The sequence below is a fragment of the Cygnus atratus genome, chromosome 1, assembly GCF_013377495.2.
Source record: "Cygnus atratus isolate AKBS03 ecotype Queensland, Australia chromosome 1, CAtr_DNAZoo_HiC_assembly, whole genome shotgun sequence".
Classification (NCBI taxonomy): domain Eukaryota; kingdom Metazoa; phylum Chordata; class Aves; order Anseriformes; family Anatidae; genus Cygnus; species Cygnus atratus.
Window position 1 is genome coordinate 39,057,307 of NC_066362.1, and position 25,650 is coordinate 39,082,956.

Below are 25,650 nucleotides of genomic sequence, written 5' to 3' on the forward strand. Positions count from 1 at the left end.
CCTGCATTTGATGGGTTGTTGGTGTGCGACAGAGGTAAGAGGAGGAATTTGAGGTACTAACATTGAGTGCATGTGGTATCACAGAAACACAGAATGGTTTGGGTTGGAAGAGACCTTAAAGATGATCCAGTTCCAACCTCTCTGCCATGGGCAGGGGCACCTCCCGCCCCATCTAACCTGGCCTTGAACACCTCCAGGGATGGGGCATCCACAGCTTCTCTGGGCAGCCTGTGCCAGTGCCTCACCGCCTCCTGAGGGAAGGATTTCTTCCTTACATCTAATCTAAACCTTCCCTCTTTTAGCTTAAAGCTGTTACCCCTTGTCCTGTCACTCTACTCCGTGACAAAGAGTCCCTCCCCGGCTTTCCTGTAGGCCCCCTTTAGGTACTGGAAGGCTGCTGTAAGGTCTCCCCAGAGCCCTCTCTTCTTCTGACTGAACAACCTCAGCTCCCTCAGCCTGTTCCCATAGGAGACGTGCTCCAGCCCTCTGAGCATCCTTGTGGCCCTCCTCTGGACGTGCTCTAATACCTCCATGTCCTTCTTGTGCTGGGGGCCCCAGAGCTGGAGGCAGGGCTCCAGGTGGGGTCTCAGGAGAGCAGAGCAGACGGGGACAATCCCCTCCCTCACCCTGCTGCTCACGCTGCTTTTGATGCAGCCCAGGACACGGTTGGCTTTCTGGGCTGCAGGCTCACGTTGCCAGCTCACGTCAGCTAGTACTTTGTGCCTAGCACAGACAGGATGGGAAATGGCAAGTAGGGAGGGCAGGAGTGCCCTGCTGTGGGGTCGCTCTCCTTTTTTGTTGCCTACACCTCATTGTCTTTGGATGCGGTGTTGTCAGTCTCTCACTAGATGGTTGCGGAAGGCCGTAAATTGCCTTTGAATGACAAGCATTTAATCCAAAAACCTTGCTTATGTTCTGGCATATGTTGTAACTGTCGGTGCGGTTTTGGTGAAGGCCTTCTGATGGATGTCCCTGGCGATAAATGCTGTAAACGTTGCCCATTGAGTCCTTATTGTAAGCAGCATGATGAGCTGGAGATAAAAATAAATAAATAAAAAATTCCATGCTCTGTCCTTACAGTATTAAGAATGATACCTCCTGTTTCTCAGAAAATGTTACTGGGATAATAGTGGGACTTCAGAAAGTTACTTTGCTGGACAGGGATTATAAATACTTGAGCAGTTTTCCGTAACCTGAACGAGCATAGGCCGTGATGCCTCCCAGAGGAGCACAGCGGAGGGTGCTTCTCAGGGGGCTGTCTTGGGTAAACTGAGCCGACATCCTGCTTCTTCCTTCTGCTTTTCGTAGGAGGTGGTAAACAGCTCTTCTGCGGCTTTCCTGAATTTTGTGCTGTGGTTCCCTGTTTCTGTGGACCCTCTGTCAGTTTACTTGGTAGAATAGCTGCTGTCCCCATGTGGCACAGAGTTGTTCACGACTGACTGGGATGAATTGTGAATTTGCCTTTGACTTTTGTAGTACTTACAGGGAAAAAAACAAACAGGTCAAGCAGTGGCTTTTTTCCCTGTACTTACAGGAAAAAAAACAATGAAACAAACAAAACAGGTGGCTTAACAGTGTTTGGGAATTCTTGCATCAATTTTTTATCTTTTGGTAAGATTCTGCATGGAATAGGCAGTGTGTCTCATTTTCATCCTACAGAATTAGGAAAATAGACATAGTACAATTTCATGCTTACAGCCGGCAAGCGTGAAATTTTAAGATTATTAAAAAATACTTAGATTTTTTTTTTCTCCACCATTTTTTTAGGAAACAGTTGCCAACTGAATGCTTTTACAGAGATAGCTCTCCTTAGAGGGTAATACTTATTTAAACATTTGAGGAACTTAAGGATATCATAGATGGATAAACCTGGATTTGGTTACACTTATTTTACTGTGGTATTAAGGAAACTTTTTCATAGAACTGTCTGTAAGTTATAAGATGTCTGAAAACCTTTGAATTATATGTGCAGTTGCAAGACAATTCAAATGTATTTAAAATCAAGTTATTTGTAAAGTTGTTTAGCTTGTCACGTTACATCTTCATTTGTTTTAGTTGCATTTGTGTTGAATGTTCTTCCGTTCATTCTTCATTTTATTTTAGTTGTGGGACCAGCAGGGTCTGACTTCTTACGTGCGTAGTAACATCTAAGCCTGAGGAACTCTGGACAGTCCAACATATGCTTTCAAACAGGTGTAGAAAAAAGCAAGTACAGTTGTTTAAATCAGTGTAGTTAGGTTGGACAGCTTTGGCTGGACAACTTTTCTGGCCTCAAGCAGGTAAGTAACGTGCTGCTTTGCTTCTCTGGGGTTTTGTTTCCATGACCCATTCTTTGACTCTGCAGAGCACAGGTTTCTTACTGGTGGCCGTGGGGGTGGACGAGTGGAAGGGCTGTAATATTCGGATGAGGATTACCTTTGGGTTTAAAATCCTAGGGGCACGTCAACTTACCTAGTCACCTTTGTTGTGCGCTTATTAACTTCCAACTTTTTTCATGATGGGGTTGTTAATGTATAGATTCAGAGGAAGTAAAAGCGATGACTTTAATCATACGAAAAGAAAATGAAAGATTAAGCTAGATTCCACCTTCTTCTCTTTGAAAAAGAGACGGTGATGAAATATGTAAAATAAGGAATAGTACAAAACCAAGGTGAGCTAGTAGCATACCTTCCTGCCTTGTAATACAAGAAGCATAGTCAACAAACTGAACAGGTGGGGCTCCTGAAACTGCTGAGTTCTTCCACGTAGCGGATAACGAGACCTTTCTAGATCAGACCTGTCACTGAAGCCAAAAAGTTACCAAGATTTAAAGGATTACAGGATGCTTTACTGCACAGATGGTGTTGACAGGTAATGTTGATAGGATTATAAATTATTTTTTGGGGGTCACAGTTACTTTAATTGCTAACAATGGGGCAACTGGAGCTCATTATGCTGCCCTGTTCATAACTACTTCCTTCACTGTCTATACATACCAGGAGCTCACTACGTAGATTTTGGTTGCACATCTTACACAAGTCCTAACTATTTTAATGATGCTTCTGATTGTTCTCCAGCATTTGCTGTCTGTTCTCCCTCACCTTCTTTAAAGGTTCCCGTCGTAGGTGTTCTGCAGTAACGTGCTGTTCAGGCAAGAGACAGTACTTGCTGCAATTGCCTGGTTTTGAAACATCAATTTCCTTGGCCGTTCAAGAAGTCCGTGTGTGGTGATGAGACGTTCGCCTGATCGCTGGGCTGCGAGGCACTGAACAAACACCTTTGTGGGCTGCATGGTGCGCCGGGTCAAGCTATGCAGTGTTTTAGTAGTTGTCTACTGAGGGATGGCTTTTATTCAAATCTAACTATTGGTATACTGGCTTTTAATTTAGTAGTTTCCTTAGTACTTGTATGTGTAATTTAACGTTGCTTTCCATCTTTTAATTGACTAATAGCTTGCCATTGCCGTCATACAAGAAAACAAAAATACGTCACAAATTACATCTTGCTGTAAGGTGCTGTAAGAATACTCATGGAGTTTTTGAGTTCTCAGCTCGCTAAGAACGTTGTGTGAAACACAGCCAAGTGTAGCCAATCTTCAAGTGCTACCACTATAAAATCACACTCTCAAAATCAACTTATTCAAATTCAGTTATGTAATTACTTCATAAAGTGCAGCTAAAGAGAGCAACTCAATATTTCAGATAATTCAAATATGATGACTTACAAAATGTTTTGTAATGGAATAAATTGTTAATGCACTTTTTAGGTATTCTTTTGTAAGATTGATGCCATATTTTTCTTCAAACTCGTTATGTTATTGCATCTTCTAGACTACCACCTATGTGTGACTCAGAGTCCTAGAATATCCTGAGCTGGAAGGGACCCACAAGGAACATCAAGTCCAACTCCTGGCCTCACACAGGACCACACAAAAATCAGACCCTGTGTCTGAGAGCGTTGTCCAAATGCTGCTTGAACTCCAGCAGGCTCAGTGCTGTGACCACTGCCCTGGGGAGCCTGTCCCAGTGCCCGACCGCCCTCTGGGTGCAGAACCTTTCCCTAACACCCAGCCTGACCCTCCCCTGTCCCAGCTCCATGCCGTTCCCTCGGGTCCTGTCGCTGTCCCCAGAGAGCAGAGCTCAGCGCCTGCCCCTCCGCTCCCCTCGGGAGGGAGCTGCAGGCCGCCATGAGGCCTCCCCTCAGCCTGCTGAGCTGAACAAACCAAGGGACCTCAGCCGCTCCTCATACCTCTTCCTCTCTAGACCCCACATCATCTTTGTAGCCCTCCTTTGGACACTCTCTAACAGTTTTATGTCCTTCTCATGTTGTGGCACCCAAACCATGCACAGTGCTGGAGGTGAGGCCGCCCAGCGCAGAGCAGAGCGGGACAATCCCTTCCCTCGCCCGGCTGGCAGTGCTGGGCCTGATGCACCCCAGGGTGCGGGTGGCCCTCCTGGCTGCAAGGGCACACTGCTGGCTCGTGTTCAGCTTGCTGTTGACCAGAACCCCCTTTCTGTGGGGCTGCCCTCCAGCCTCTCACCCCCCAGTCTGTACGTAAAGCCAGGGCTGTCCCTTCCCAGCTGCAGAATCCGGCACTTGTTCTCATTAAACTTCATATAGCTGGTGATTGCCCAGTCCTCTGATTTGTCAAGTTCTCTCTGCGAGGCGTTTCCACCCTCAGTTGAGTCAACAACTTCTCCCAGTTGTTGTCTGCAAACTTAGTCAAAACACCTTCTAGTTCTACATCCAAGTCATTTATGAAAACATTGGAGAGACTCAGCCTTCTTCACTGATTGAAACAAGTTTTTTTTTTTTTTTTTTAAAAAAACACTCTAAGCTCAGTTGTGTTAAATACTTGATAACAATTGGAAAAAAATACAAGATTATACCTGTTGTTGAATAAGGATAAAACCTGACAGCTTGACTTCCTGGTGTTTGAAACTTGGAGAAACTTTTTCTTGAGTAATGGTACGAAGGAAATAAACTGCATTGTGGAAAGTGCTCTGTTTTTACAGATGTCCTCTTCTGAGCATGTTCCTGGTTCTTTGATTTCATCATGTTATAACAGAGGTGGATCTGTTACACAGAGCAATGTGGGATTACATGGCAGGAATAGATGTGTGGAGCAATGCAGGACTTTCCAGTTAGGTGACCGCTGTGGCATGGAGTCAAAGAACCAGGGCACGGGGGTCACTTTGTCTTCTCCTGTGAAGGGAAAAGTTTGTCCTTCTGAGAGATCAATGGATGGAAAATAATAAAAGCATTAATTGTTATACTGTTAGTAGTAGGGCTGCTTTGATGGCATGGAATAACTGGTATAATACATTAGACCAAGTGTTTTTAGACTGAGGAGATGTACTTTGATAATTAGTAAAATTATTGGCAGAAATGCGGGTCTACCAGAGCAACTCTGGTACGGGTGGTTTGTCTGTTCCAGTGATTGATCGCTTCTTGGTTCAGACTTAATAGATCAGGTCCAAATACTAGAAGGTAAAACTGAAATGAATGTACAAAGTTGCAGAGTTTAAACGGACTGAATTTCAAAGCATGTTTTTGGTAGATACAAAGGGGGGATCATTTTTGGTAGAAAAAAGAAAACCTGCAATAGAGAACAGAAAAGAAGACTTTGAGTATTTGGAAGGGAATTTAATAAAGTGTTGGCAATAATCCTTCGCGAGGGAGATTAGAGTAAGTGATCTCTAAAGGTCTCTTCCAAGCAGTATTTTTGTGATTAAACCTGACACTTTAGAAATTTCTTGCTTCTGTTGAAATTTAAGAAATATATATACAACAGAAAGGACAAGTAAATCAGAGTTTTATTGGTATTTTTCAGCACTGTTAAGCTTACATACCTAAACTTGTAGCTTACTGGCCTGACTGCAATTGTGATGATTTAAAAAATTTGACGAATGAGTAAGTTGAGAAAAAGAGATACAGGTGTTTTAGTACTAAAGAAATGTAATCTCTCTTTCTGATAAAATAAGAAATTATTTTATTTTTAAAAATATGTATTTCTTGAAGCAGTGGTTGCTGCTTGGTTTGAAAACCTAACATTATTATAGAAAATTACTGTTACTTCTTACGTATTTCACTTCCCCAAAATCTTAGCTTGGTGTGTTAGGGACTTTTCTATCTTCTCTTGAAGAGCTGTTTAAAAAAGAACTTCTTTATGTTGTTTATACGGTTCTTAGGAACTCTTACATAGAATGTAGCTTTGAAGAACCTGCTGAATTTTGACAGAAAAAATGTTAGTTTTATTATATTAAGAGCATTATCAGAATTCTGTGGGGAGCGTTGCCCTTGGTTGTATTTCTGTTAACACTTAAATGCTGAAGTTTGGTGGGCAGTGCACAGTCCTGCAGGCCACTCTTATGTGACTCACACATTCTACATTTGCAATGGAACCTTTGCTATTCAACCTGAGTGTATGCAGCTGCTATTTAGTTTAAGGCTGCAATTTTAAATGTCTTTGGAGTTCATCTTTTGTAAACTAAAAAATGGACAGTTTAGTGTAAATTTAGGTTATCATTTCAACGTGCTTAGGTAACAAGTGGGGAAAAGACAAACTATGTAAGAGAGCCTTCAAATGTTTTAAATGCTGTGTAGTGCTCAAACTTACTGCTTAGAGAATAGGTTTAATCAGTTCCAGTTTCTGTTTTTTCTTGACTTATGTGAAAGACTCTTAGAAGGGGAAATAAAAGGAGAGGTAGAAAACTGTAACAACTGCTAGTTGATTGCTTCAACTTAAGTAGGTGAATCAAAATGCCAATATTAACAGGAAATAAAATTTTAAAATCTTCTATTTCTTCTTTGTTATAGGTTGTATATGAGCAAGAAGGAGTTTGCATTCATTCATCCTGCGGAAAAAATGACGATCAGGACAGCTTAATATCAGGAGTACTACGTGTCATAGAAAAGGTATTTGTATGATACAATTATGGAAACTTCTTATATTTGTTGGCCAAGCACAAAATGTATTTGGTAAATCTCAAATGTTCTCAAGTACTGGAACTCATTAATGAATGAACATTGCATAATGTTTGACACCGTCTGCATCATTTATATATATATATATATATATAATGTAAGTTATACCTGAATCATACTGTGGGTATATAGGGAGATGTGTACTTTACGTAGATTGATTGTTTTTATTGTAGGAAAATGAGGTAATAGTAGACTGGAGGCCACTGGATGATACTTTGGATACTTCTAATATCCTCTGTGCTGGAAAGGTATGTTCGTTAGTTGTGAATGTTTTTCATTCTGTTTCCATTTTGTGGTAACTTCGGGGTAGATGATCTCAAAACTGGAAGGAAAATCTATTTCCGTGACTGTCGGTATTAATAGCTATGTGTAGGGATCGCACTTGTGGACTACAGCCCGGTTCGGGTTACTGGGATATATATTTAGGCGATTGTGCTTGGTTCATACATGAAATAGAAGGGAACTATTTGCTTGAATAGTAAAGACCAAATGAGTGTAAAGCAAATCACAGTCACTGGTCCCTCTGCATCTGTTATGCTGGGTTCTGATGATTCATTCTTCAAAACAGAGAGACTCTGTTCTAACGCAAAGTAAAGAAAAAAGTCTACAGAGGTTCCAAGAGCCAGTAATATTTAAGCAGTATTAAGAGAACGTGACTAAAGCAGAAAGATTAAAGTTTTACATTTAAATAGAGTTTTATGTTAGTAGAGTCTGTGAGAGATGCTAGGATATTTTAGCACCAAATTTGAGTAAAACCTCTCAGTCTTTGTCGTAAGTAAAATTTCCCGTGTTGAATTGTGTTGTTTCTTAGCTCAATTTTCATGTCTTGTGCTTTAATAACGGTTACCTTTTTTGCTTAGGATTCCAGCTCTGTTGTAGAGTGGACTCCAGCTCCCAAAGAAAAACTTGCCCGAGGAGCAGACCGTCCAAATAGCTATGAAGCAGAATGGGACATGGTCACCACAGTCTCTTTTAAAAAGAAACCTCATTCAAATGGAGGTACTTCAAAAATAAGCGGATTTTCATTTTTCTTTGTATTAACCTGTAACTGAAGAATTGTCTGCTATATACAGTATATGAGTGTGTAAAAAAACAAAAGCCCACAATGGAATACCTGTCTTCTGCTTCCAATCTCATTTCTTCTTTAAATTAGTAGAGAAGTGTACAGAACGTAAATGTTAAATCTAACATCATTCTGTCAGGATCTTTAAATGATGCAGCAGTTTTATGTGCATTGTGCTCTTCTTAAATTCTTTCAAACAAATGGAGTTTGAACGTGATGCCTTACTAGAAAGGAAAATGAAGAAAAAAAAAGTTGTTTACTCAAATGCATTTCAATATTGGAGCAGCAGGGGGAGATGGAATGTACAGCTATATTGGTACTTGGGTCTCTTTATGTGAAAGCTTAGAAAACCTATTTTTGTCTAGTGAAGGTACTTTGGCAAAATAATTTCACGGCTACGTTATTCAGGTTACACTGTTGCAGTAGATGTGCTTAAAAAAAAATAAAAAATCTCCAGTCAGCTTTTCCCTCTGATTCTCTTAGTGTATAACTGGAGACACTTGTTTCCCCCCCATCTGTGATGGTTTTAAATGGTGCTGGCTGTCATATATGTTGTCATATGTCATTTATGAGTTCAGGGTTTGGACTTGAGGTTGTGAAAGTTTGGGGGTGAAGCACAGTCTTTGTTTATAGAATACTTTTTTGCAGTTTTAAGAGGCAGAGTACAGTGAGCGTTAGTGACAGGGATGATGCTCTTTGTCACTTTCTGCTTATTTCCAGTTACTGTAATTTGATCAGGGTAGGGTGGGATATGTGCCAGAGTCCTTGTAGGCACTCTGGCAATTTTGTGTCCCATGGTAGCGTAACCAATCCTTTCGTTTTTAATGTATACAGTCTTGCACAGTATTCTTGCATAGAGTGTATATATACTTGCACAGTAAGAGGTGTGGGGGAAGCTTTTCAATTCCTTCTTCTGTGTCTTAACTGCAGCCTGACAAGACATGTACGTGGTGTGCAGTGCACAGCATACAGTACTGTAATGTATATTACATTTAGCTCGAGTGAGTACTACTACCAGGCAGAGGTGCTGATGGGATTCATCTGCTGCTGATATTTGATACAGCAGTTGCATACTTATCTGCTGGATTGCTTTCTTAAACTGTTGACAGAGCTTTAGGGAAGCAGTCTGATGGAACTGCTTATTATTTTAAGTCCATAGAAGACAAGAAGGCACAATGAGAAATCATTGTAGTAGTTACAGTACATTTTATTATTAGAACTAATGCTGGATTTTGAGTTTTGTGTGGTTTTTTTTTAGTTTGTTTTTAGAAACAGTGACAGATAAATCTTTGTAATTGCTAATAATGGAAGTCAAACTAAAATCATGTGGTAATTTTGTTTTTAAGATGCTACAGCTCATGCAAACGGAGAAAGCAAGTGGTCGTTCCTGTTCAGTTTGGCAGATTTGAAATCAATCAAACAAAACAAAGAAGGCATGGGATGGTCTTATTTGGTGTTCTGTCTGAAGGATGACGTGAAGCTTCCAGCTCTTCACTTTCATCATGGAGATAGCAAACTCCTCATCAAATGCCTTGAAAATCATGTAGTGCTGAGTGAGTAAGTATCAGACAACTCTTAGTTCTGATTTAAAATATGGAGTGTTTGTTTACTTTTTTAAATTCTGCAGTGAGGTTCAGATTAATGCATCCTGATGTACTTTTATGTCCCTTTTCTATTAGTAGAATCAATTGTCAAGGTGACTAAAGCTGAAACTTCACATATACACTCAGAATGTGGGCTGAAGCTTTGAAACTTGGAACAATTTATAAACTAGTTCAGAATCTGCTGAAGTGTAGCTCCCTCTAGTGGATACAGAAGCTTGTCATGAACACTCAGATGATGTAAACTTAAATCCTTCTTCATGAAGCACTACTGTTAAATGGGATAACTTGTTTAAAATTTTGGATCTCCTACTATAAGTAAAATATCTGAGTATTGACATTGCTCTGTGAGTTAACTTAAAGTATTTTCAATGGAATCACTTTATATATAAATATTTTGCCTCAGAACTCAGTTCCCTTGTAATTTCTTGCTGTGGGGAATAGGTACTACATTTGATCTTTATTCTTCAAATCAGTTTTTTGAAGGTAAGCATAATTAGATCCTATCATGGTGTTAAATACTTGAGTTTTGTTATGTATTTATATTGTGTTACCTCCAGGCTTTTTAGCTGGATAAAAGCGTTTTTGACAGGCATAGTGTAAACACAGAATAAAATAAAATGTGCTGCTTTCATCTTATAGTCAGAAGTATAATTTAAAAAGGCAACAGGGTATCTAAGGGTAGTTAGAACATGAAGAAACCATGATGTATTTCATCAGTATAACAGGTGTTGTGTTTTCAGATGTGGTTTTTTTAGCATCACTTGCAACAACATATTCTGATGAAAGATTTGAAGGCAGATAGTGAAGTGGCTTTGAGAATGCTTATGGAGAACGGTTCTCATGTTGGGAACATTGAGAAGGTCAGAATTTTCTTCTACAAGTAGTTAAAGCTGAGGCCTTGGTAATATTGTTAGGTCGGAGTGCAAGCCAATGGGATATGAGGGTAGTGTAGTCACTGAGTTGATTTGCAAAAGGCTTTGGCAGTATGGTGGTGATTGAATTTGGGATACTCTGAAGTTGTCAACTGCTTGGAGAAGGTGGCACAGTCAGTGAGATGAGCTGGTGAAATGGTACTGTTGGTAGCATTGTTGGTGGGCTTTTCATTGGTGGGAAAACTCATTAACACCAAAGCAGGAGGGCATTAAGGAGCCAAGGTAGAGGTAATTAAGAATATTCTCTATATAATTAGAGACTAGGAAATCCTGGATGGCAAATTTATTTACTTCCAGTTCTACAGAGTCATGTGGTACAAATAATTGTAATTCATATTGCTATGTAAAATTGGTGCTTATTGGTGAGTCCCTGAATGGAAATGGAGCAGATAATGATTTTTGTTCCTGTTCAAAAGACTCTTTCGCATGGTCTGTGGTGAGTGATTGGGCACTTTAACGTTCTTTTATTTGATCCAGTAGATGTTTGATTCTTGCCCTTCATAGCCTCTTGCCAGGTAATGTGGATGTTCCTGCTGGGACAGTGCAAAGCAACATTTCTCCTCAGGCTGAGGAGAAAAGTGTAGAAAGAGAGGCTCTCATGTTTGTTCTTAAAAGAAGGCAGTGCGTAGAGCTTATGCAGTCTGATCCAGCAGGTGTGCCCACTGGAGGGTTCAGGAGTGCTTACCAGATAGAGTTCCCTAGCCAGGGAAGACGGGGAAACTTGAGGGCATGTTCAGGCATTTGGCATGTAGTATTGCTGCCTGAAAAAGTATTGAGTGTTGCAGAATGGAACAGCAGATAGTTTGGAAACTTTAAAGCAAAAAGCTGATGCAGCTATGGAAATTAAATTTGCATGAAGTCAAGCATTGAGTTGAACAGGAACTTCCAGTTTTAGTTTTCTTACTTAGATTCCTCTTTTCCAGTTAAGATCTATTTTTGGCACCAAAGTCTTTTCTGTGGTCTAGTCACATATGATTCTTTTATGATTCTTTTCTTTTTTTTTTTTTTAAAAAAAGTTTATGCCACAACTTGTGCAAGTGGCAAACTTTATTTTTTATACGTTCCTGTCCTTTCCTAATAGTTACTTATGCTTTAATATATGGTGTATGTAAGCTAACAGTCTCTTTTAGGGAAAGATGCTTACTCAGTTTTCTGAATTGCATAGGGAAGTACATGTCAATGTAATTACTTGTTTATCCAGCCTCTACATCTATCTAGATAGCAGGTACTGATGTTATGACAGAGCATTCTCCTAAAATACCTTTCTATTACCTCAAAGCTTTTTGCATTTCTTTAACACCATTATAAAATGTCATGTCATTGCTGAAATTGGTATGTGTGAAGTAACTGAACCTGAACAAGATACTTGTAATCGCTTGCTTTAGAGATTTTTTTTTCCTAGTTTGGCTGCACCAGGGTAATATTGAGGAAAATGCCACACTGATGACCCTTTCTAAGCAGTAGTATTATGAATAAATGTTTATTGAAGTGTCTAGCTCACAAATATGTTTTGAACATTATCCAAGTAGCTGCCCATATTGAACAAGCTGTCCAGTGCAAATGTTTAATTAAAATGGAAATATTGTACAAAGTTTTTGTTCTTTTAGTTAGGAAAAGGCATAGTACATGACTCAGCCTGTGCCCCTGTGCTGCTTTTTTAGCAAGCCAGTTGAGCTTCATTAACTGTTGCTGCTTCATATCTGTGATTATGGTGTGTGGCTGTTCCAAAATGAGATCTCTTGTCGGATTTCATATCCGTCAGTGTTAACAGTGTCCTGTCATGTTGGAATTGAAGACAGATAAGGCTTATTAAAAAATTCTTATCATTAACTTTAATAACATGGCAGATGATGCAGGTACTCATAAAAATAAAAGTATTTTTTTCTTTCTAAAACTAGAAATAGTGGATTTAAACTTTGGGAGAGAACAACAGAAAAACGTATTTTGTAAACGTAAGTCTGTTCAGTAGATTAGGATCAGATGGCAAAATGCTTGGCTTTCTCCAGTCTGGCTACTAACTCCAAGGCTTGTACGTCAGAGTGACTTCTGAACTGTTCTCTCTGCTGTAATATATTAAGCTGTAAACTGTGGTGATTCAGAAGCCGAATAATGAATTGATCAGGTGTCCATACCAGAGGAGTGAAGAGGATGTAGAGGGAATGAGAACAATAACAAAAAAATGGATTAAAGAAAAAGGAGCAGCATAGTCCCAGCTACCTTTGCTATAGTTTTCATCTGACTGTGCAAGTCTGAAGTACAAGACTATAAAAAAGAAAAAAAACAACCCCCAGAACAGTGAATTAAGTCAAATCAGTTGTGTTCATGTAGCATTTGGAGTCTGCATGAAAATATATATGTGTGGCTGTAATGAGGTGTTCCTGTTTCACAGTACAATGGCTGTGGTGTTGATAAACTCTTACTGGTATGAATTTTAAAAATACGTTGACAGTAGCTGTTGTAGTACTGTTGGTTAGAAATTTGTTGATGTGCTTTCGTACATTGAAAGGCAGTTTGGATTCCTTTATGTAATGTTTTACAGTATATCTTAATGTAAGATTTACTGATCGGTAGAAAGAATCCCTTAACTGCTTATGGTGACATCGGTTCTTTTCATTTGCCCAGTTACATTAGAGGTGTTTCAGTGTGTGTATTGGGGTTGACTGTCTCTCACTCAATTTCCTTTCCTGTGTCACCTCTCTTTGTCCACTATCAAGCGTAGAAAATACTTGCTCTGAAAAATAACTTTTACAACCCACATGTAATTTCTCAGTACAGCATTGTAATATTTTGAAAACCTAAAGAATGTAATTGAGAATGAGTATGACTAATCTTATGGAACGTGAAAGTCCTGTTGTATATGTTAGCATGTGGACTTTCGCCAAGAATGATCTTGTATCAAGCCTGTTTTCCTCACACAAAACCTGAAATGTGACTTCCAAAACCTTTAAAAGTTCTAAAACATTTTCAGGAAAAACTGGTGGTACTTAACAGAAACACCATGCTTTCATTTTCTCGCAGATCTCCACAGGATAAACGAATTCTTCTTGTGAATTCTCAGAACAAGTCTCTGTCTCAGTCTTTTGAAAATCTCCTTGATGAACCATCATATGGCTTACTGCAAGTATGCGTTGTTTGACTTTTTTTTTATTCTGAACCATTTATTGAAAGAAAAAAGCCAACCTTTCTGTATCATAAATATCCCCTGAATCATTGCCATTCTGGAACCGTTGATGGTATCCTAAAACAAATGCTTGCTATAGAAACTACACTTAATTGTAAGTTTAGTACGCTACTCATTTCTTTACCTCTCTGTGGACTATTTCAAACCTATTCAAGTTAATTTTGCCTGTGTACATTTAGGTACAAATGGTTTTAGAAATTGAAAGAAGGAAAAAATGTAGGTGTTATCAAAATGTATCAGCTAGGATTTCCTAAGCTTTCCTTGACCAAATATTCTTTTTCTGTAAGGGATACTGGAAATACACCAGCAAAAAGCACAGTATTGCTTAAGAGGTTTTTAATCTTAAAACTGGTTATCATTAGGTGGAGTTTGTGGCCTTATGAAAGTTAGCAGCAAAATTTCTAGTGATTGAATGAGGCCAGAATTCTGCCCCATTGGTTCATTTAATTAAATAAAATCTTCGTAAGTGAATTGCATTAGTTTCTTGACTTACTTGTCAGAAAAAAGTTTTGTGTGATACTGCTAGCAGAGTATGTGGCGTTTCAAGATGCTTTTCCTCTGTGCAGGTAGAGAAGGTAGGCAGAAAGAAGAAGTTTTGTGGCGTTAATCACAGGAAAGTAAACACTAAATCTGACCTTATACGTACATCAGCATACTGCTATCCAACCTTTCAAATCAATCAGTAGTATTATCTTAATACTTAAGATCTCATACTTCTTTTTATTGTATAATGAATGTACTGTGTGAAAGTACTTATACATGAGACTTCAATAGCTTTGAGACCTACTGTAGATGTTAATTCTTTCTTTCTACGTTGAGTACAACAATTCCAAATAATCTGAGGTTTTTCGTATTTTGCTTGTTTTCCTTATTATAACACAGAAGTGGAAGAAAGATCCATACACAGTAACAATGGGAAGATTTTCCAAAGTCACAAACTATATTTTTGACAGTTTCCGATTAAGTGACCCTTCAACTCAACGGCGACCACCCTCAGAAATGGCAGACTTTCTCAATGATGCTATTCCAGGGCTAAAGATAAATCAGCAGGAAGAACCAGGATTTGAAGTCATTACACGAGTGAGTGTGTAAATGAATATGATACAGATACGTTGGTTCTTTTTATGTGTACGTTTAAAGGAACTGTAGGACTTGAAGCTTGATGAGTTGTAGTGTTTGTTTGGCAGCTGTGGCATGTTCTGCCCTGCCATTTGCTGATGAGATTAGGATCAGCAGCCACTTCTTGAATATCAGTTTTATCCCTGCAAGTACAAGTTTTGTTTAAAAAGAAAATTGTCACAGCTGAAACAGGGAAAATCCTGATTATCCTTATCTTATAGAATAACTGCCCTACAAACCGAACTGTCTCACTTCATGCTTAGTGTTCCCTCTGTGGTCAGATAGAGAGCAGTATTAAGTAAAATTGGGGTATGCAAGCTAATACCTAACTTTCATGGCTCATCGCTTTAACTTTTCAATTTGTTTTAAGAGATCTAAGATGGTTTAAAAACATTAAAATGAAATATTTAATTGGATGATTAATGTCTGTGGTGTATAAATGTACAGATTGATGTATCACTTGAACCAAAACTAGAATGAACTTGTAATTGTGTCATGAATCACTTTTGTGGGCTCCTGTTGTTGTCTTCTACAGATCAGTGGAAAAGCTGTATTTTTAAATGCTTGTGATTACTATTCAAGCAGCTCATGTTCCTAGCGTTTCACTGTTTCGTCAGTTTTTCCTTGAGCTCAAAATAGTGTTAATAGCTTGCCAGTAACAGTATGAACTACGTATGAACTACATATTAAAAACAATACTGACCTGTATGTGTTAATCTGGCTAATGCCTTTGACTTCTCAAAGTCAAAAACTTTGAAAACGTGAAAAACAAATTGGTTTGGTGGTTACTATCATTGAAGTGGTTCTAGGAAATAAGGTTCAGCTGTCTGCTGAGTTCTTTGGTGCTTAAACATGCAACTTGGAGTGAGACTAACAGCTGAACTATGGAACTTTCGGCATTAGGAGTTCTGAAACAATTTTGTTTGTTTTTAAGGGATAGTGTACTTTATTTGATCTTAGAGCCACACCGTTTGGACTGTGTGGGCATAACATCTGCAAACCTGCGTTTGTTCTCTCTTAAGATAACGTGCTTTTGAAGTGAAGCTCCCTATTGTCCTTGTTTGCTGTGCTGCACATACCTAATGCAATTTTGGTTGCTTAGAGGCATTCAGTCCATGGGACTAGGCTGAAGTCAGTTCAGAGGTGTCTAGGGATGGTGGAAGGCTATTTAAAACATACAACCTCCTCCAAAATCTGCAATAGTAGCATAGATAACCAGGTTCTTAGCACAAAGTGTCTTGTTCTTACTGCCTGTATTGGTCCACGCTATTTGCTAATGTAGATTTACTAACTGTAAGGATCTATGGCTAATTTGAATATGCACATGGGAAAACATAGTTGAACTGTACATAAGGAACTGGCAAGCTTGTAGTATTTGTGTGATTGTTCAAAAATACCAAAGCATTTCGTTGGGATTCATATAACACCTTTGTGTTTGTTTCAGATTGATCTGGGAAAACAACCTGAAGTTAGTAGAAGAGAGCCTGTGTCAACCGAAGAATGGGCTAAGAATATGGATTCCGAAGGAAGAATTTTAAATGTTGACTACATAAAGCAATCAATATTCAAAGGGGTAACTTGTTTTTCTAAAGTCGGCAAGACCTGTGGCTGGCTTCTGGCCCCTTTTTTCTCCATCCCAAACCATGGTTATACTGTTTTCTTTATATATGTAATGTTGTATATGCAGGACTTCAGGCACAAACCAGGCGGTATTGTTGGACAGACTTTATAAAAAATGATTTAATGTTAATTGAATACCTCCTGAGTCTTGCAACCAGACATTGTGCTGTAGAAGTAGAGAGATCTTACGGTGGATGGCTAAAGGGTGTGAGCTGGAAAGACAGAGGCCTGAGTGATTGAGGGGAGAAATCAAAGTGCCTTTCAGAAAAACACTGCAATGTTAGGCTGTTTTATTCTTTTCTTCTTAAGGGTGTTTTCTTTTTCCAACAAAAGCTTCTTTCTTTGCTGAGCAGTTTACCTGGATTTTTCCCTCAGTACTCATCATTTGCTGATATTTATTATTGAACTGCAACATGAATGTGAATTCAGTCTCAGCAGCACAATTTTTAAAAATTTTAACTATACTGTAGCTATTCTACCCTATATACTTAGGTGTTTTTTTTTTTTTTAAAACTGAAGTGTTTTTTTAAAGGGAATCCAGCTGCCTTAATCATGCATTCTTTGTGCACCTGTCGGTGCATGTTTATAAGCATGCCGTCTCCTGTTCTGGGAGTTTAAGCAGGGATAGAGAATAATAACATTGAAATTACAGTCTTTTTCTTAAAAATACATATTAAGGAATGTACTGTGAAGAGGGCAAAGTAAAACTGAGGCCCTTTACAGCTTGTTTGACTGTTCTTTTATATACTCTTGCCCTGAGGCATCTAGTTAAGGACCCTTCATGACGATTCCTATAAACTTTTTTTCCCAGCAGCTGAAGTTTCCCTGTCCTCTCTGTTGTTCATTGCCAGAGGAGTGAGTGCCCAGTGTTATTCATGACTCTGGAACCAGTGTAACTTCCAATACGTTAAATGCAGATTCTCTTACAAGAGCATGATTCTCTTAAATTGTTTGCATGTTACTGGAAAAGTTCCAGTTACTGCTTGGCTAGAGCACCAAATTTCAGTGGCTGATGCTATTTGCAGCACTATCTTCCTTGCCTCAACTTAATGGTAACTGAAAAAATACAGTGAGGCATCAAGCATTGTGTCCCCAGCACACAGACTAGCCTTGGACTGGTAAATTCTGGAGTGTTCTAGCAGAAATGCTTTATTCTCGTGACTGTACTGCAGGAGTTGGAAGAATCTCTTTTGATAAGTGGTATAGGATTCAGCTACTGCATTTTTATCATATAGAAATGAATTTTACTTAGATTTCTGGAAAATAGTGTCCTTGAGTAGACAGTGGTATTTTTGATTGCATGGAAGGTTCATCTGCATGTTGGCCATATCTTGTTAGATGTAACTATTTGTTTAAAAAAAAAGTAAAATTAAATAAAAGGCTAGTACTCAAGATCAGTTTGTGGAGAGAGCAAAAGTTTGGCAGTTACACAGCATCATGTTTAAATATATAAATTTTAAAGGTACTTTTTTTTTTTTTAACTTCTTAGTATCTGTGATGCCCTTAAGGTTTTTATTCCAAGCAGTGAAGCAAAAATATATAAAGAAATACCTTTCGTAAAGTTTGCTTTATGTTCTAAGGATGAATCGAGTGCTTCTGTGGTTTGTGGGACATGTTAAACTGGTTTTCATTCCAGTTTTTTTTACTAGTCTAAGTTGTATTGCTTCTTAATCATATTCTCTCCCTCTTTTTCCTGCAACTGTGTTATGTAGTTAGCAGATAAGATTTGACTACAATGTAGAAAGAGAAAACAGATTTTTTTTAACGTTGCTACTTCGAGAAGCATTGTATTCATATAGAAGCGTTTCCTTCCAAAATTGAAATGGTCTTTTTGTTAATGTTTCATATCTATTTTTTCCTAGGGACTCTGCCATACTTTAAGAAAAGAGGCATGGAAATTTCTTCTGGGGTATTTTCCTTGGAATAGCACTAAAGAAGAGAGAGCAAATTTGCAAAAGAGGAAAACGTGAGTACGGTTTTATTAAGTTACAAAATACATGAAAATTTTCTTTTAAAACACATCTTTAGAGACAGCTGTTAAAGTTCGTTCAATGCAGTGAAGTGTTTGATAGACCTTAAAAAGATTGTTCTGTTAAAGGAAAGTAAAAATGTTACATAAACAGATTGCTCTTAGCCTGTTTGGTCCAAATAACAAGTAGAATGAATGCTTAAATTAAAAAAAAAAAAAAAAAAAAAAAAAAAAAAAGGAATGATTGAGCATGTTTTGGTTTCAAAATGATCTTTCTTCTTCAGGGATGAATATTTCAGGATGAAACTGCAGTGGAAATCTGTCAGTGAGGAACAGGAAAAACGAAATTCAAGATTAAGAGACTACCGGAGTCTTATAGGTAAATTTAGTTTCAGAAACATCTAACTATGAATTCTCAAACACGTACAATTCAACATGAAATTGAAGAAATATAATCTTGAGTAACGTGCATGAAGAAACGCTAAAAAATAACATGCTGCTATTCTCAAAGGTGTCTTAAATTCTGTTATATGCTCAACACTAAAACTTCTTTAACCAATGTAATTCAGAGCTTTACACCTTAGTATTACAGAAAGGTTGGACTTTTTTACTTCCTTAATAGCAAAATGCTTTTTACTTCATGTTGTTACATAATTTAATTCTACTTGAAATTTTCATTAAATTAATGGTGATGTAATAAGGATTTTCTATGCCTCTTTATATTTTAAAATTTCTGACAGGGATTTGTACATAAGCATTCTGACTTTCTTTCAGCTATTTTTTTAAATTTCACAAAGTTCTGCTGACTGTATTAGCAATTTGTATCCTTAGTCCTTTTTGGTGGTAGTGAGATGAGTGATTTGGTGGTACCAATACTTAAGACTACTAAACTTATAAATAACTGTTTCTGGAGATAGGGTAAGATTTTTGTGATACTCTGAATTATCAACTAAACTTACTCGGCAAATTATTCAACAGGCAATCTAGGGGTTGAGAAGGGTCTTAGATTAGTAAACTGCCTTATTAGAGTCTGTGTGCTTGTATGTGTTAACAGGAGATAACTTTTGGAGTTCAAAAAAGGCTGAAGTTTTTTTGCAGTTGAAGCAGTTCTGTTCGAAGAATTCGAAACGTAAAAGAGAATAGGCTTTCATAAATTAAATCCAACCCTACAGAATAGTCCCTTTCTTTCAAGTGTGCTCAATTTTGCTTGTTTCAATACATTAGTTTTGAATTTCAAATTATTAAAGAATATACTGTGTGTTTGGTATGTTTGAGGCATGAGAACTGTCTGATGAAACAGGTGGTTTCAGCTCAATATGGGTTATAGGAACTTGTTAAAAAATATAATGTGCTGTAGTGAACTATAACAGTGTCTTTTTGCTGATGTTGTCGTAACTTCCCTACTGTGCCTTATGCTGAATATCGTAAGTATTCATAAATAACATTGCATCTATAACTTACATAAAATTGTTCTTAATCCCTGTAAGTAAAGAACATGTCCTCTGAATCATAATCAGTAATTATTCCATTAAAAAGTTTAACCTTTTTTTTTTTTTTAAAAAAAATGGTTTCAAGTCCATTTACAAGTGAATCTTTTCATTCAAGACAGGAAGGATTTTTTTACTTTATTTCAAAATGACATTCAGCGATGTAGTTGTTGTCTTACAGTATTCAAACCTTTGCAACAGTGTTTGACAAAAAAATCACTTAAACTATCCTGAATTCATTAGATGTTGGCTTTGTAGAACATGTTTTGAAAATGTTTTTAACTCTGAACTATTTTTAGAGAAAGATGTAAACAGGACAGATAGAACAAACAAATTCTATGAAGGTGAAGATAATCCAGGATTGATTTTACTTCATGATATTTTGATGACCTATTGCATGTATGACTTTGACTTAGGTAAGTTGCATTCCTCTGAACTTAGTCTTTTTAGATTCTGATTTACAGCTTTAATTGTGTTAAGGACAGTTAATACAATTCAACTTGTTTTAATTACAATACTTTCTTCAAATGTCAATGTTTATATTTTAATAATGTAAATAACTTTGTTTCCTGTCTGCTGCTTCTTCCTCTCTTCTATTTAATATCGCAGGCATCTGAATTCAGCTGAGTTGGGGTTAGGACTTAAGTGGCAGTTTGCCTTCACAGTAGCTTTACTGTTGTTTTGTAGAGTTGAAGCAAGTTTGCTTTTCAAAGTTTTATCTGGGGTTGGATATTTGGAGCTTGAGCATTATATACATTTTTAAGACTGATACACTAATTACGATTATAAACCAGCTGCCACTGCTGTATTTAAAGCTCAGCATGCTTAACCAGCTATTTGTAAGCATGAGTGTTGTTATGAATACTCCAAAAGCTGATTCTCGAGGAGTACACTTAGCAGTCTGTCAAAAACCGTGATATAGAGTCCACATCTGTTGCGGAAGGAAAAGTTCATAACGTCTTCCTTTAATTACAGTATAGCTGAGATGTCTGTCTTGACTTTTTTTTACTTGTCTTGGGAGGGAAAAGAGATTTCTAGCTGGTTCCCCCTCCTTCACCCCTGGCATGACATTGGGCTCTTCTGTACTTGCAGGTGGGCTGGTATTCTGTTTCAGAAAAGTGGTGGGATTCTAAAAGTCTGCTTTGACAGATTTTGAATGCACAAAGTAGGAACTAATCTTTAATTGCTAATAAACTTGCTGCAGAGCAATAGTACTTGTCAGATTTTGTCCCTTCTGTCAAGTCTGTAAAGACACTTGATCTTTTGGCTTGAAAAAGGGAAAATTAGAAAAGACTCTGTCTAAAAGTACAGCTCTTCCCTGTCTTCCCACATTTCTATCTGCATTAGCATGCAGTGACATATATCTTAGTGAAATAAAGGCTTGTTCACCACCTACACAGTGGTGGAAAAATTATTTAGATGGCTTAAAATTATGCAGGGGAGAAGTCTTATGTTTTATAAACAAACAAGAATAATGGAAATGCGGTACCGTTGACACCACTCACTTTCCAGGGTTTATAAGCTACTCAATTGTTGATATAATGCTGTTGATACAACCTATTGATACAACATTTTTCCGAATGAATTCCTCAAGTCAAATATTAATGAAACTGGTTTTGATCTTTAAGGGACTTAAGCTGTCTTGAACAGCATTTTCTCTGGATTTATTTTAATTGGCTGTAGTATTAAATTCAGGGAGCAGAACTTTTCTTTTGTCCTTTTTGAATTATTTACCTGTTTTCTGTTCCTTTCTCTGTTTTTCCTTCTCACACCTGCTCCTATTTTCACATTCATTGACTTCAGTTCTCTTTGGTTACTCAGTTATAATTGCATCGTGAAGAAGTGCAAACAGCCAAGCTTGAGTCTAAGTGAGAAATGTAATGTTGTGTTAAACCAACCACTGATGATAGACATGCACATCAATTATTTTCTCCCTTGCTTAGAAAAGTCCCCAGCAGCAGTGGGGCAGTAGATAAGTTGACTATAGCAGCAGTTGTAAGGTAGCTGAGAGGGTGAGAAGGAAGGGGAAACAACGAGCCCTAAAAATCCTTTTCTTCTACTCTTCTGAAGCGTGCTGTTAAGTACAATTATAGTGTCTGTACAAACCTGAAATGCAAAACTTGTTTTGCTTGGTTATTCAACACACTTGAAAAAAATGAACTGTTTAACTGTTGAATTTAACTAAATTCCTATCTGCCTTTTTTGTCTCCATCGAGGTTATGTCCAGGGAATGAGCGACTTGCTTTCACCTGTCTTGTATGTTATGGAGAATGAAGTAGATGCCTTTTGGTGCTTTGTGTCATACATGGATCAAATGGTAAAAATAAGTTGGTTTTTTTTTTGGCTTGCATAAAACAAAAAAGGAAACCTAAAGCTTCAGATAGCATTTGGGCTTATTTTTTTTAAAAAAATGAAGTTTATAAAACAAAATACATTTAAAACAAAGATCATCATAAGTTTGAAGCCAACTGTTTTGATTGTTGACAGAAATTACAGTGGGTTGATGATACTCTTACTACACAATACAGATGAATTTAGCTAGTACTCAAAAAAAATTCTGAGGTAACTCAGAGCCAGAGTGCCCAAATTCATATCAGTCAGGAGTCCTCCAGAAGGATTTTGTACAGGGTAATGGTTCTCTGTCAGAACTGCCTTTTGGTACTTGTTAAATGGAATTTAGACTTCCCACAAACAGAAGCTTTTCTGAATTGTGCCTGTGGTGAAACAGTATGTGGTACAGCACATAAAAACTGGTACAGCAATAAAAGAAAAGGTTTTTTTGTTTGAGTGCAGTGATGCTGCAGTACAGAGTGTGGGCTTATTTAAAATATCATTTATTATATACCAAAGTAAACAATGTTGTTAGAGAAACACAGTTCACTGCTTTACTCAAACCTTTCAGTAAAAGGCAGACATTTCATTAAATACAAGTGCAATCTTTTAAGTGCTCCACACATGAAATACGTAAAGGGTGAGATCCACTTGCTATGATAATTTTTTTTTGTTATAATTAAGCATGTCTGCAAATTTTAATCATCATTATTTGATTGATATAAATGACACTGCTAATATTGTACTTAATCCAGCATCAGAATTTTGAAGAACAGATGCAGGGTATGAAGACACAACTAATTCAGCTGAGCACTTTGCTTCGTTTACTAGACAATGGATTTTGCAGTTATTTAGGTAGGTGTGTTATTCATGCACAATAACTAAAAGAACTTACTGCATTCTGTGTGCACTGATATCCTGAGCAGTCTTTAAACATATTTCCAATAATAACATTAAATGTACACAGGACTCATTTACTGGACTTCTAAATTAGAGACGCCTATGAGATTTTCATAATTGTTCCGTGAGTGTTGAAAAAATGTTATCTTCTTACTGAATTAAAAAATAAGCCATCCTCTACCAAGCATCACTGATTTTGAAGAGGGACTACCATACTAAAGATCAGCTGTATGATTGTGCACCTGTAAATGTGTGTGTGTGTGTGTATATATATGTGTGTGTATATATACATATATATATATATATTTATTTTTTCCCCCCTTTGTCTTAACCAAATCTGGTATTTTTGACATGTAACACTCTTATTCCTAGAATCTCAAGACTCAGGCTACCTTTATTTTTGCTTCCGATGGCTTCTCATCAGATTTAAAAGGGAATTTAGCTTTCAAGATATTCTTCGACTCTGGGAGGTAAGCAGGTATTTCATCACACAAACTCCATCAGTTTTTGGATTTCTGTAAAGTACCCCTCTTCAGTACAAAAGCATGGGTCATTCTACAAAGTAATTAATAGGCTCATAGAAGAAAAAAAATCTGCATCAGTGTAATAAAGAGAGGACATTAGCATATGTTATGTCTTTTTAGCCAAAACAACAACTTAGGAGTTTAATGAAAAAATCCTTCTAAGATCTGATGGGGACAAGTCAGCTTTTTCATAAGGTTTGGATAGGATCCCTCAGATGAGGCTCATAAGTGAGAGTAGTTACTGGAGAATGTCAGCTTACTTTTTTTGTGAAAAACAGAAGAAATAGCACTTGTGTCTCGGATTATTAGTTACTCATCTTTCTGATATTCGGCTTGATATTGGTGTTGCTTTATAGATTATGAGGAATGAAGCTGTGGCAGGTAGTTTTTGTGCTTGCCAAAGCCATAACCAAATCTTCTGACATTATCCTCTTTAACCTTGATGATGAGGCTTCATGATGCCAGGTAACATACTATAAAGGATATCAAAATGTGGAAGTTCTGATAATTCCAGGTTAATGAGATTTTTTTTTTTTACTGAAGCGATCTTGGGTTCAGATAGCATAATTAAGATGAACAAACTTCTTTGAGCAGTGTTTAATTCTTTGTTCCAAGAAGAAAGTCTAACAACAGTACAGCTCTATTGTCCAAGATGCATTTAACAAGAGCACAGGATACACTCACTTGGGAGTTTTTCATGTAAACATTCAGATGAATGGGAGCAGCCTGGAAATGAGTATTTTCTAGGACGTAACATCACATAGAGTTGTGCTGGGGAACAGAAGGGTTATGAAAAGAACAGGACCGAGATGTGTAAGATTTCTCCTATAAAGAAAACTAATGTTTTTTATGGTATAATGAAATATAATGTTGGTGCTTCATTCATTTTTTCCACTTGAAGAGGAGGACCAGTATATAAAACTGTCTAAAGGAAATCATTTAGCAGTTCAGTGCCTTATATCAAAACAAGGAATGGAGAAGATTCTTCACAAGGCTGGTGATGAGATGTTCACCCTAGAGATGGGGCATATCCGTTTCTATCACGCTGACCAGCAGCTAGAACCTTACGCTCTCTAAGCAAGAGTTGTAATCATCAGATTGGGGTAGAAAATGTAGGTGGTTATATCATCACTGCATGGGGCAGCAGGGTGTGCTGTGCAGTGCGTGCACTAGAGGGGCAACATTCTACCTTGTGTGGTTAAGTTGGGCTGCACAGCATGACTGCAGAGTCATGTGCAGTGCTATGTGCAACATTATATACTCAGCATTTTTTACAGAAAGATGAATGCAAGTTAAGTCGTTCCGCTGCTCTGTCTGGGTGGGATTATGTACAGTGTTTTAGTAGTCTCTCCCAAATTCAACCCAGATAGCATACTGACCAGCTGCTGAGATGTCCTAAAATTGAGAGCAGCTCAGTCCTTCCTTCACACTGGATACCCGCGACATACAATATTACCTGGTAATTCCAGCCAGCCCTTTGATCTTTTTCCCTTCCACAAGTGAACTGCCTCATTCTCAAGATGGCACAGGAAGACTGGGTAGAAAAGGAAGAATTAGGCATTTAGTGATTCAAACTTGCAGTTGTCACTAATTGGCTAAAAGAAAAGTTTTAAATATTTCTAGAAATACTTAGATGCCATCAAAAATAGCTTGTTCTTAAACAACTAGGCTTTAGGGCTTATTGAAGCTTCATTAAAACATTATTTTCTAACATTTACCCTTCTTCTCAGAGGAAGAACATAAGCATTTCAAAAGTTTTTCTCATATTTTAACAGGTCATGTGGACAGAATTGCCTTGCCAGAATTTTCATCTTCTTCTCTGTTGTGCTATCTTAGAATCTGAAAAACAGCAAATAATGGACAAGCACTATGGCTTTAATGAAATATTAAAGGTATTAAGTTCTTATGCATAATTTTAAATATTAATTAACTTTCTGGAGTGAATACAGTATGT

At 37.6% G+C, this 25,650-nt stretch overlaps 1 protein-coding gene across 1 annotated transcript in view; it reads left to right on the forward strand.

The window, feature by feature from the left end:
• TBC1D15 (TBC1 domain family member 15) overlaps positions 1-25,650 on the forward strand; it is a 33,026-nt gene that overhangs the window by 4,802 nt on the left and 2,574 nt on the right. Inside the window, exons 2-15 of the mRNA XM_035544005.2 lie at positions 6,799-6,897; positions 7,140-7,214; positions 7,827-7,965; positions 9,376-9,586; positions 13,584-13,686; positions 14,629-14,826; positions 16,310-16,438; positions 18,348-18,451; positions 18,739-18,833; positions 20,241-20,357; positions 22,158-22,258; positions 23,028-23,127; positions 23,545-23,642; positions 25,472-25,588. Coding sequence (XP_035399898.1) covers positions 6,799-6,897; positions 7,140-7,214; positions 7,827-7,965; positions 9,376-9,586; positions 13,584-13,686; positions 14,629-14,826; positions 16,310-16,438; positions 18,348-18,451; positions 18,739-18,833; positions 20,241-20,357; positions 22,158-22,258; positions 23,028-23,127; positions 23,545-23,642; positions 25,472-25,588 — 1,686 coding nt within the window. The remainder of the gene's footprint in view (positions 1-6,798; positions 6,898-7,139; positions 7,215-7,826; positions 7,966-9,375; positions 9,587-13,583; positions 13,687-14,628; positions 14,827-16,309; positions 16,439-18,347; positions 18,452-18,738; positions 18,834-20,240; positions 20,358-22,157; positions 22,259-23,027; positions 23,128-23,544; positions 23,643-25,471; positions 25,589-25,650) is intronic.